At 42.5% G+C, this 12,375-nt stretch overlaps 2 protein-coding genes and 1 long non-coding RNA gene across 4 annotated transcripts in view; 1 reads left to right on the top strand and 2 right to left on the bottom strand.

The window, feature by feature from the left end:
• The window catches only part of capn5b (calpain 5b), a 24,486-nt gene extending 20,886 nt beyond the window's left edge, over positions 1 to 3,600 (bottom strand). The window contains exons 1-2 of the mRNA XM_055502072.1: positions 3,377 to 3,600; positions 2,705 to 2,921 (exon numbers count right to left, since the gene is read on the bottom strand). The gene's annotated coding sequence lies outside the window, so the exon portion shown is untranslated. The remainder of the gene's footprint in view (positions 1 to 2,704; positions 2,922 to 3,376) is intronic.
• On the top strand, positions 3,199 to 10,632 carry LOC121202710 (uncharacterized). Its single transcript, XR_005898545.2, has 3 exons — positions 3,199 to 3,266; positions 10,282 to 10,404; positions 10,495 to 10,632. It is a non-coding gene; the product is annotated as an uncharacterized LOC121202710 (long non-coding RNA).
• Positions 4,864 to 12,375, bottom strand: LOC114868955 (cullin-5-like). 2 transcript variants are annotated; one of them, XM_029172650.2, is made up of 19 exons: positions 12,312 to 12,375; positions 11,121 to 11,230; positions 10,912 to 11,011; positions 10,514 to 10,690; positions 10,277 to 10,418; positions 9,850 to 9,995; positions 9,643 to 9,723; positions 9,355 to 9,493; positions 8,832 to 8,962; positions 8,398 to 8,505; positions 8,249 to 8,313; positions 8,023 to 8,155; positions 7,577 to 7,708; positions 7,304 to 7,427; positions 6,981 to 7,156; positions 6,511 to 6,672; positions 6,271 to 6,389; positions 5,930 to 6,053; positions 4,864 to 5,728 (listed from the first exon to the last, which is right to left on the bottom strand). In XM_029172650.2, the coding sequence occupies exons 1-19, from the start codon at positions 12,333 to 12,335 to the stop codon at positions 5,534 to 5,536; spliced, it is 2,388 nt and encodes a 795-aa protein (XP_029028483.1). In that variant the 5' UTR covers positions 12,336 to 12,375; the 3' UTR covers positions 4,864 to 5,533. The 2 variants fall into 2 exon arrangements, with proteins under 2 accessions (XP_029028483.1, XP_029028484.1); XM_029172651.2 differs by having other exon boundaries at positions 9,400 to 9,493.

Below are 12,375 nucleotides of genomic sequence, written 5' to 3'. Positions count from 1 at the left end.
TTGTGGCTTTCCAGCATATTAATTACATAATCTAAGCAAAGTTTTTTTTTAAACTGCCTATACCAGCCAATCAATATTTTATGAGGCGACCGAGGTCCTTCAATATCTGCAGCGCCGTGCAGCCCAGTGGTGTGCATTGAATTATTCAGCCTGCCGTTCCCCAAGTTTGTCAATTGTAATTTCACCCAAAGAACTAACTAGAGTGCTACGGACGGCTCAATGGCCGTAATGCAGTGGTTTGATTAACTGGCGGAAGGTACTAAAGGTGTCAGAGAGATGATTCAGCATAAACCCTACAGATAGAGCCTGATCTTATTACTGCACAGGTCGGTGAAGTACATGTAGGCAGCAGCAGCTCCAGTGTCACTGACTGCAACACTAAGCAAACCACATGCTCTTCAGCTACAATCACGACGAGCTCCACGGCTTTCTAGCGACTGCTTTTATCCTGGGAATGATGTGGCCATGTTAGTCTTCCCGACTCCGGGCTCAAGAGTTCCTCCAGAGTGACGATGTCAATACTGATGCTCAGTGTGGATGCGGGAGTCAGACAGTAAGCTCTGTTATCTCCTCCAGACCAAGGAGATAACATGTACCGCAGTCCTGAAAGCATATAGACGTTACCTGCAGCAGCTGCATCTGATAACAATAAATGTCAGGAGCAGTTGGACTGGACATTAAATGGACATTACCCCGGTCTGATACTGCCAAGCCGGTGTAATATTGGATTAACCCCATATGTGAGAAGAGTCTGCTCACTGTCCTGAGGAATCGCAGCGAGCAAGTGTGCGCACTGATAGCTCCTAGTGTTGTTGCGCAGCTCACCTGACGGCTGTACGTGCGCTTTCATGCCTGTTACACACTCTGCAGGTGCTTCCCCTCAGCTAAAATGGAGTCTTTCCAGTATGCGAGAACACATCTGCACCAGGCTAGTCCCTCGCGTGTACTAGACGCGGGCATTTGTACTGTCGGATTAACAACTTGTCAGTTAGAAAGAAAAAAAACATGCTGGCGCTACAAAATATTACTTTGAAAGTATGTTGTGGCCTATTGAAACTGAGGCAGGCCATCAAAGCGGGGAAAATTAAATTCCAAAATTTATTGAAATGAATAATGCTGCAGGGCGATACCAGAGTGGCTGTCTGCCAGCTCCAACTCAGTAGGGTGTACTGGACAGGCGATGCAGCAGCAAACTGACCCTAATGCAAATCTACTACAGTGGACGATGTGGGATGATGTGAGGTTCAAGAGTGTGGTGCAGGTCTAATGTGCAGCTACTGGAGGCCCGAAGTGTCTGTTCAGTGGAGACACATAACATTATTATTGTAAAACACTGAATGATGCTGCAGGATTAAACGGTCAAACCATGTGATTTACACCTTATGGTATTTGTTGTCAATAAAAACACTTCGTTCCCTCATTATAATCTGTTGCAGGCGGCAACAGATTTGACAGGGATCAGGGACGAGGGCGTTCAGGTGCCGGTGGGCAGGTCTGAGCGAGTCTGCTGACAGACTGATTATAGGAACGGGGAGCGCTAATGCACCAGTATACCACAGTGGTGGAGAGAGAGAGAGCGAGAGAGAGAGAGAGGGAGCACCACAGCATCCTTCATCCACTCCCTCCCTGGGAGGAGGGCTATCCCATCCTCCCATCCTCCCAGCCTCCCAGCATTGTGATCTGCCCAATCTAACCCAGTTGACAGGCACCAACCTTCAAAACATTCAAACAAAAAGGGGCAAGCCCGAAACCACAGAGTGTTTATTCGATAACAAAAATTTGAAAATTTTGAATATTATAACTGTCAAAATCTGTTACAACTGTTATTATGGTTTGGGAGCCGAGGAAATCCCCAGTGCCCAGTAGTCAGAAGACACTTTTAGGGCCATTACACCTGGCAGGTAGCCTAAAGTGGGGCGTTTGCATGGGCGGACTATAAATGTACAGTAAAATCACCCTCCTCTTGGTGCGCTGCAGAATAACACACATCTGAAATTATTAATTTACTACTCCTGGTATGGAGTGAAACGGGCTCCACAGCCTCCAGAAAGTCCATCAGACGCCAACAAACACCAGAACTTAGAAAAGCTTTAAGGAGAGGGTATTAAAAAATGAAGAATCCCTCATTATGTTTGAAGCAGCAGCATCTAGCGTTATTAAACTCAGTTTAGTGATACACCTCTGTCCGAACGCTCCATCGATGCTATTGTCGGATGTGGCTTCCCCGCAGATTCGCTGCAACTGTGGCTCCATCGCCGCTTTGCATCCAGATTAAAAGCAGTATCTCGCGCGTCGTGAACGCTGTATTCTGAGCCCCGCCGTTGTCACAACCAATTAACGGCCGAGTGCTGCGCTGAATAGGAAAACGAGCTCAGCAGCGCACACGCACAAGCGGCTCCGATATATCGCGCTTGTGCCGCTATTTATGCGCAAAGTAGAAGCGCGCAGCCCGTTTCGCGCTGGTACAATACGGCGTTTCGATGAATACGTCCGCCCAGCCTCACCCCCACCCCCCGTCTGCGCCTCTGCAACCCCGGGCAGCAAAACCACTCGACCGCGGCGAGTTACTAATGGGATCTCGGATCTCCTGAGATTTAACAATCCGTCTCGTGCGGCTCTCCGACCGCCGCCTCTCCATCATCCCTTCAAAATACACCTGTCTGCATGGGCAATGCAGAATGAACCGGTTTCGTTGCACGTTTACCTGAACGGAGGCCTCTCCCGTGGCAGCGTGGCTCTCTCCGGGGTCCTCCTCCGGGGTCCAGCCGGGCTCACTCTCTTGGGGCTGCTGGGTTTCCTCACCGCGCTCTCTCCGGTCCGCTGCTGGAGCGCCTCTCTCCCCTCTTCATCTCGTCCGAGCAGCGTCAAGCTGCCGAGGAGCGGATGAGGAGGGGGGCGAGCAGAAAACTACGTCCTCTCCACTTCGAAATAAAAGTACAATACGTTTCATGATAATATGAACCCGATTATCAATTATGAAAGTGTGAAGATGCTATAATTTTTCATCCATAGATTGTTTGGTGAAATGTAGCTAATCATACAAGCAAAATCGCAATGTTATTACCAATATAAGTAAAAAAGATGTATCTGACCAAATGTTTAATTATTAAATATTTGACCTAGCTTTTACACAACGAGTTGAACAGTATAAATAACAGAATATGTCGCGCTGACCTAAAGTTGTATGAAATTTGTAGTGGAAGAGCAGAAATCCCCAGTGCACTTGAACACACCATCTTCTTACGGTTTGATCTGTGCTTTGTGCGGTAAGTTTGGATTTCTTTGCTCTGGTGGCACTTACAGTTAACTATGTTGTTGAATGTTAAATGTGGTTTGTACTAAGAAGAAAGCTTACAGTGATTTACCAACTACTCACCTGCCAGCTTATCTTGACCCATAATTAGGCTGCAATTATAGCTAACCAAGTAGCTGTGATGCTAGTCAGCGTTGCTAATGCTAGTTTGTTAAAGTCAAGTTAGCTGGTAAAGTATCAAATTACTGTACATAGATGTTCGTAAACTGCAGTTTTGACGAAAATTTACATTTTTTGTTTAACAATAAATTATTATATTATTTAGAGTACAAATTTAAAGGAAACATTAATTTCCACAGCTTCTTCATCCCATTCTTTTCAAACCACATGCGTGTGTACAACTGTGCAAACGCAACAATCGATTTATTTTGAAAGTACGGACAGGAAGCACTTGGTTTTCCACTCTGGGGCATGACAGTGGTCCTCACTAGTCCGGAGGAGATGGTGTAAGTGAGGATGCTGCGGACTGAGCTTGCGCTAAACCTACAGGCCTGCTGTAATCCTCTCTGTCACACATACGAGAGGATGCAGCCCTGTAATTAAGAAAACTATGCATCTAATTAAAGCTTTCCAATTGTGTCAGTACTGCCTACAATTTGTGTAACTTTTAAACACCACATTTTGTTTTATGTTCTCATTTCATTAAATAAAAAATACATGAAATTGAATTTCTATCTATTTGACGCTATCTAGTTAAATATACTAAAACTGATATAATTTGATGTTTAGCATATTTCTTATGTTTCTGAACAATTCAAAGGGTTTTCAGTGACAAACATTAAATAAAAAAAAATGACAAGAGATATTCAACAGTTTGTTCTTAATTGCAAAATTTAAAATTTAAAGTGTTTTAATTGTTTTGGGCTAAGGGTTATAATATATAAAATGCATACAGTATTAAATAATTACACAGTAGAAGCACAAACTGAATCACATCTAGAACAATAAGAATGTCCAGACACTGTTTTGGAAAGAGAAAACATCCATTTATGCTCATTTATTAGGTTCATAGCTCCAGTACAACATAAACGCAGCACTGCTCTGGCACCATCTACTGGCCAGCCGCTACTGCTCTTGTCGCCTGAGAGAGAGTTAACATCCATCCACAGGTGAACAAACATTTATCATGAGAATGCTGTTATTCGCTGGTAATTTATTTGGAAAGGAGCTGATTTGTGACTTTTTCTCCCTTTACATCTTTATGCCAAATTAACTGGCTCTCCAGCAGGAATTTATCACTCAACAGAGGAGTGCCATCAATCCTCCGCAAGTGTACTGTATAAATGACACAGTGTTTTAAAATAAGGTGCTGTTTATTTAACCATTCATTATTCGCTTCTCATGGTACGCCCCCTCTTTGCTCTGAATTGTAGTATTTACCATGTTTAATACTGACCTCAGCCTCTTTTCTTAGGCTTTCTGCAGAAAAGAGGGCTTTCACAAACAAAATGAGCCGAGGTTGTGTTTGAATTCCAACATCAGCTCTCTCCCTTCGATATATATATAGTTAACGGAGATGGAATCTGGATTATAGCAATATGCTTTCCCCCCCCCCCCACATTCTGTTGTGGAATCGACTCTGCTTTGCTGTCTGCTTCAGTCTGTAAACTATGAAGTGCTTATCTGGCTCTTTATACAACTGGGGCGTCTGGATTTAGTTCTTGATCACTTTAGCTTCGACTGTAGAGAGTCACGACAGCATCAGAGTCTTCACGATAAACCAACTCATTGGTTAAAGCAGCTTTGCCATTGAGTGGAGATTCAGATGGTCTGGACTTGATGTATAATAAAACAGGACTGCAGACAGTGGATATCCAAAGTGCTTCGGCGTTTCCTGTCAACACGTCTGTGGACTTGCACAAGCATTGAACAGGAGTGTTGATGTAGCTGCCCAGATGACACACCATGGCATCAAAAACAGACCAAGAACGATTACTAACTTCATCTGAACAGCAAAGAAAACCCCTCCAACTAAAAACAGTTACAACCACCTGGTGCAGACTCCAACTGCAGCTTCTTTTTTTCTTTGTACAACTTTAATGCAGGAAGTTCCACTTTCTAAAAATAGGTCTTAATCTTAAATTCATGCCTTCCTGCACAAGTCTGGATTTATTTTATAGAGGACTGGGAGCCTGGAAGTATTCTAGTGTTCATCAGGCCTGATCCACTGTAACCAGTCAGGACAAGTCATCCTTGTGTGCTGTGCAGTATTGTGCTGTGCTATGCCATGTAGATGAAAGTGTTTATATCAGTCTCATCCCGCTTTATGTACTTGTGATCTATCAGCCATTCGATTTGCTCTTTAATCATCTTCTTCTGTGGTAAAAACATGTTCTTTAGAATCTCTACCAGCTCTGTCTGCAGCTGGGCGTTGTTAATGCGCTTTCTCATCTTCATGATCTGGATTATGGCCTCCTGGACGTGGGAAACACAAAGATAAACAGAAAATAATACAAACACTGTAACGTGAGAGTTTACAAAGAAAATCTGTGATCTCTGTCCAAAGGTCATGATGGGAAATGGAAGACTAACATTTATTCACAGTAGGTGTTGCACATCAGAAGACAGAACAGCAGCACCTTCCCCTACACACATGCTGTGAGCTCATCTCCATACCTGTGTTCTTAGTATCCTGAGCTGGACAATGCCCTCATTCTCCTCCTCTCTCATTCGCTCTGTGGTGAGTTGCAGCCGACCAATCAGATTAATCTTCCCCCGTTTCTGAACCTTTGAGTTTTTTCTGAAAAACAATGCCCTCCGATTGATTAACAAGTACAGGAACCCTAATTTATGTAGCTTCTTCTAAAAGGTTTCAGACATTCTATATTCAGATCATATGTCTTAGTTTAAGACTTGATTTAAACTTCGCATTCCTTTAAATTTCTATGCTGATGAGCTGGAAAACAAAAGTCAAACTGACCATATTGTCTTTGACGTAATGGCGAAATGTTACTTACATGAGAGAAAAGTCCTGGTTGACGAAGAACAGCGTTCCCTCTGCAAAGTCTTTGGGTGAAGACACCCCTGGGTCATACAATAATACCTGCCGCTTGAGTTTGGGAAATGCCACCAGAGACTGGGAATATGGAAGAAGGTGTGCTGGTTAAGACAGAGCCCTGACGGAGCCAAAGTTCCAGTTTTATCCTCCTCTTTTGTCTCATAACACTGAACTCATTTAACATCTGCACTGTCTTTACCCAGAGTGTGCGTCGTAGCTCTGCGTCCGGTAGTTCAGTGGCTAATTTGAGGTTTTCAAAACTGATCCTCTCCCTCGGTCTCTGGTTCCAGGCAAACAACACAGCAAGCTGAAAGGTGGTCACCTCCAGGTCATACTGGCCGACTTCATTCTTAAATGTTATCTGGATAAATGAAAGACAGGGGAGTGGATGACAAGGTAGACAAGACAAGAGTAGAGGATTGAATGGGACAGACGAACAACGTGTAACTAAGTAAGGAAAGTTCAAAAAATTTGGATTTCATTGGGAATTTGTTAGAAAATGTTTAGAATTTAACCTAAAATACTTGACAAAAATCCATCATTTACTTTCAAAATATTTACTTCAGTAAAGTCTAATTGTAAATTACAGGAAGACGACCTAACTAAAGCGATGTAATCGTGTAGCTGCAGTAGCTAGATTTATGTGAGTGTGTGATCGTTTACACTCACAATGCCGTTAGACATGAGGTGATGCCAGTGAAGCTTCCTGCCGCTGTGGTTCTTTTTATAGAAGTCTTCTACCTCTGGTATCAAATCCTCCAGTTCTGTAGGAAGAGAAACGAAAACCTTCTCGCTGCTCCTCGACCAGGCGCCAGCATTCAGGATCTTAATGTTGACAGAGTCGGCTGCAAAAGAATACACAAGAACAACTGACTTAGTGATTTAATTAATCTAAGATCATTTTAACAATTACTTATCAAGTAGTGTAGTAAGCAAGAATGCTAAGTATTTAGTGGTTGTAGTGAGATGCACTCAAGTCTCACTGCTCTTACCTGGTAAAGCAAGTTTGTTATGTTTATGCATTTCCTTAAATGACTGGTTGAGGTCCTCTGACACCTTGATATCTTGAAACATTCTCGCCAGTTTATTGACATAGTCAGCTGGCATCCCTACTTCCTGTGAAAGTAACACAGTAGAGTTTCTAAAGGTGACAATGAATTTTGTGCTGATTTGTCTTTAATCTACATTCTGTTTCAGATTAGTAGAATGTAAAATAAACAGTCCATGCTACAGAACCCGCTCTGTCTCATCCGCCCAGTTCTTACCCTGAGCCACTCCACCATGTTCTCTTCTATCTCACTGTCAGCAGAGATGTCCAGGATGAGCCGGCGGGTTAGATGGGCTTTGTGGTAGCGCATGAACACATCTTTGTTCTGGACATACTTCAGGACAAGCAGCTGTGAAGGAACACAAAGGTTATTGCTGATTACAAATGGGTGTCTTTGTGCCCATGCTGGTCAGTACTGTAAGTGAGAAAGAAAGAGTGTGTCAGATGTCTGCTCGCTCACAATGCACAGGGATTTTTAAGTAAATGGCCCTTTTTAAGACCAGTAAAAAGTCCCCAGTTGAACTGAGGTCTGAGCTTTGAACTTTTGACGAACTGTACCTTACAGTTTGCACAGTGACGGCTGAGAATGGCTTTGGGCCAGTCAGGATTGGGTTGGGTACGGTTTGAATGAGTCAGTGACTATTCAAATAACAAGAAACATACCACTTCTTTGAGCTTGGCCTCTATTTCTTCAGAGGTGAGCTTTTTGCTAAGTGGAGTCTTCCTCAAGAGCATGTCACAGTAGTTGGCCAGCAGCTCTGGACACTTGGACTCTGGTTGTGTTTTCAGACCTACCCTGTAAAAACAGCAGAGAAAGGAAAAGTCTAGTCACAAATTACTGCCTTTATCTTTCACATTAAATGCTGAATTCTAGACAAGACCTTCTTACCCTTTCTGTTTCATAGGAAGCTCTAATTTGAATATAGTAGCATCATTCACAACAGCTTTGTACGCCTGTGAAGAGGTATAAAAGATAAAGTTATTAAATACCCCAATAAGTGAACCCTACAATCACGAGTGGCAAAAGTCAGAGCTCACTTTGTCTCTAGCTGTCAGGAAGCGCGGGTCGTCCTGAAAGGCTTCTTTTACCAGACGACTAAAGCGGTTGAACAAGGTCAGGAGCTGCTCCACATATTTCTCTGAATCCTGTCACACGTAGCAGGTTAGTGATTAATAGGATGGATATTAAACACTGTTAACACTGAGAAAACTTCATTTTGGCAAAATAACAAATTCAACATCAGCTAAGAAGCTTTTATTTCTGTGCCTTTTCAACTGCTTTTCTGCGTTTTCATTCAACTGACCCATACAAAATGATTGATAAATTAAGAAGGGGTCCTTAGTAGTAACATTTGTATTTTATGTCTGCATTAGGTTTGAGAATCAAAATTAGACAGTTCCTTGTTTGACTATGTAAAACTTTGTAAATCTATAATTAATTTATGAAACGTTTATGATGCAGTGACACTCACAGAGGTGATTGTCTCAGCTGACGCCACCATGTCAGCCAGGCCAGCGCTCATGATGTGCTCCTCCAAGTCCTTCAGCATGGGCTCGATACCGCTAGGTACTTTGTCCATGAGCGAGAACATCAGATGCAACTCTGCAGAACGGGCAGAGCAGAGTTACCATTCATTAGATGAATACGGACTGTGGGTCATAGGGGAGGATGACCCAGCAGTCATCTACTGTACACTTCAAACATTTTACAAACCCTTACAAAGAAAGTAAACTTTCACCAGACTGAGAGTGATTGACACTGGTTAGACTGGGTTGTGATCACCAGTAAAGTTTTTGTATATATAATTTAAACCCCTCAGAACACTTACATTTGCTCAAAAAAGTTATTGATCATTTCAGTGTCAGCTCACTGCAAATCTTTACACTACTACAACAATTTCCCATTACACATAAAGACATAGGAAGAGTGGTGGAATCACATGGATATTCAAGCTGGACAAGAAGGTTTGGTCAGGGCTATTTCCTGGTGCAAACCTGAGCTGGCTGAGCCCTTGGTGGGAGCAGTCCTGCCGTACTCACTCTCTGTCTCATTTCGTTTGATCATGCCTGGACACTCAGCTAAGATGGTCTCCTTAAATGACGTTACCAGTGCATTGACACAACACTCCATTAACTAGAAAATAAAGGAAAAAAAACACGGGGAATATGAGATTGACAGTAAATTGATAAATTCATTAAAACTTTAAAAACATATTGAAAATAACAGCAGTATTTGTGTAAAAAAAAAAACTATCGGTAAAGTAGCACAAAGTGAAAACTCACTGCTTGTACAGAGTTACAGTCACGCCTTGTCTCCAGGTATCGCAGCGCACGTTTCTCCTCCTCCCTCAGCTTTGAATCAGCCTGGTGCAAACAGAGTTATACTAGACTTAACTATTATTTATAAGTTATGTAGCTTTATTCCACTCCAGATTTCATACACATAAACTCTAGATAGTTCATTTACATACACAGATTACTCATACTCACATATTTCATATAGTTTTGAACCCCATTTTGCTGGAGGTAGGCAGGTGCCTGAGTTCTATAGAACCTCTCAGTAGAATCCATGTATGCTTTCTCAAAGTTGTCCCGGTAAATCTGCAGCTTGTCATCAGGGTTGGAGCACAGGTTCACTGCTCAGAGAAGGAAAACAGGGTGACTTTACTGATAATAATCTTATTTACCTTCAAGCTGTTGAAAACTGTTCACATGGAAATTACATTTGTGTAAAAACCTGTTTTGTTCAGAACACCATGCATGCAAGGTATGCTGAGGGGACTGTCCAGCAATGCAACTATTCTTCTATGCTGATGTTTTTGTTAAGCAAAAGTATTTCTCTTAGGAAATCTAAAAGGAAATCCTTCTGTACAGTAAGTCTCTCAGGGTGTAAATGACCTTTGTTATGGTTTCTCACCGTAGGACTCCCGCACCCCGATGACCAGCTGAGAGTCAAAGGCCTCTCCCAGCCTCTCAGCATGCACAAGCTTCATGGCGCTATCCTGGAGCCTGTTTTTAATGTTGGAGAAGATGGACTCATTCCATGTATCCAACATTAACTGAATAGTGGGAATACAGATGCAAAAATAGTTAGACAATAACAGAGGATAACAAAACATTTTCTTCTCATTACAGAACTCCAGCTCCTCCTCACCTTGCGAACGATGCTGTCCTCCATGTTAGATTTTTTGCTGCTTCCTTGCTTTCCCATCAGAGTGATCTCCAGCTGGCAAAAAGGCTTGGGCAAGATGTCACACTGTGTGAAGAACTTCCTCCACTCCACAATGTAAGCCTTTAGCAATGCTGTGTCATCTTGGTGACTCAACACCCGCTGAGAAGAAGTGAGAAACACAGAGAGGCTGATTAGGACACGTTGGATGCTGCAAGTACAGTTTACAGGCTTTAAGGGCATTATGCATCTAAAATGCATATAAAATAATATATAAAATGAAAATGCGTGTGACAGTGGGACCATTAAAATGTAGCTCTGACATAAAACAATAAACATTTCAATATTCTAAGGAAAAAAAACAAGTGTGGTTCAAGCCTTACTGCTTGTGCTTGTTTGATAAAATCTAGGATGTCCTCTTTGAGGGCCTGGTGTATCTTTGCTGGTCCTTTGTCGTCCCATAAGCATACAGCATGGACGTCTCTGGGGAAGCAAATAGATATGCGTTACCTATGCAGCAATTGGTCGCAACGCTTCGCTATTATGCCTAAACTAAAAGCAGATGCATACAGTGGAGTGTCAGCAAACTTACGAAAACAAGTCAAACCACTGTTGTTTGGTGACGGACTCCTGCCGTAGGAGCTTTAGTACTATGGGACGCATCAAGTCCCATTTATCTTCAAATTGAAGGGAGCCTTTGTTCTGTAAACAGTCAGAAGGCACAAAACCAAAACCTTGACTTAAACTATTTATGATCTTTAATATAGGTAAAACCTGGTTTTCCAAAATAAATCAAGTTACCATAATATATATTTCCCATGCACAAAGTTAACCTTGATCCAAATGCCAGTCACAACACTTAACTATTCTTAACAACAGAACCAACAAATATAACAACACAGAGAATAAAGGTGTTTTATGTAGATAAGTAATAACAACGATAATGTAATGTATGACGAATATATATCAAATTTAGTAATGTGAGGCAAACCTGGTTTATTCTACCAGATATTAGCATTAAGATAAGGGACAAAACTGTGGCTGCAGTAATAAAGATTGTGTGCTGTTCTCACGTTATTACAGTGCAAGACGCGACCTGCGCTCAGGCAAGCGATTCGTACGTGCATGTTGTGGCATAGTTATCTGCCACAATACGCAGGCAGGTGCTCGTTTCCCTTGCAAGAGACTTGTGTTTTAACTGCGACGCCTTTTCCCATGCTATGTCACCACCCACTGTGCTTCTGCGTGACGACATGCCTTAGTATTTAATTAGCCGCTGTGCCATAGATTCCTGTTAGCTTGGCGCAGAATGGTAAACAAAGTGGCAGCAGCGGATTAACGTTTACTCCCTGCACAGAATTCACCACGATCGTTAGCATGTGTGGAAGGGGCTGGTCAGCTGAAGGGTCCTGATCCATTCAGTGACAGATCATAAGCTTTGCAGCTAACGTGTGCACAGCCTAAAACTCAACTTCAGCGCAGAATAAGCCAGCGATAGGTCTGCTACCCGTTATCTACCCCCGTGCCTTCTCATCTCTAGTGTGTCTGCCTTTTTCTTTCACATATAGCTATATTGTAGCCAGCTATATTACTGATAGTTAGCTAATGTTAGCCAGGTGTAACTTAACAGTTCCCAGCTAAAGTCATCACTGACAGCACAGTCACGTACGTGTGCAGCGTAGTGTTTGTTAAGATTAGAGCTAAACGTCAACATTACACTACATAATTGACAAGCACCCCAGCGAGCGTTAAATACAAGTAATTGAATTAAAGTGGCTCCTACCTTTAGCAAATTAGACGTCGCCATGTTCCCTCAACTTATCCTCTCGTAAATTCTCGCGAGCATT

The sequence above is a fragment of the Betta splendens genome, chromosome 14 (genome assembly GCF_900634795.4).
Source record: "Betta splendens chromosome 14, fBetSpl5.4, whole genome shotgun sequence".
In the NCBI taxonomy this organism is placed as follows: Eukaryota; Metazoa; Chordata; class Actinopteri; order Anabantiformes; family Osphronemidae; genus Betta; species Betta splendens.
The sequence above is the reverse complement of the archived record's forward strand: the minus strand, read 5'-3'. Positions and strand labels throughout refer to the sequence as shown.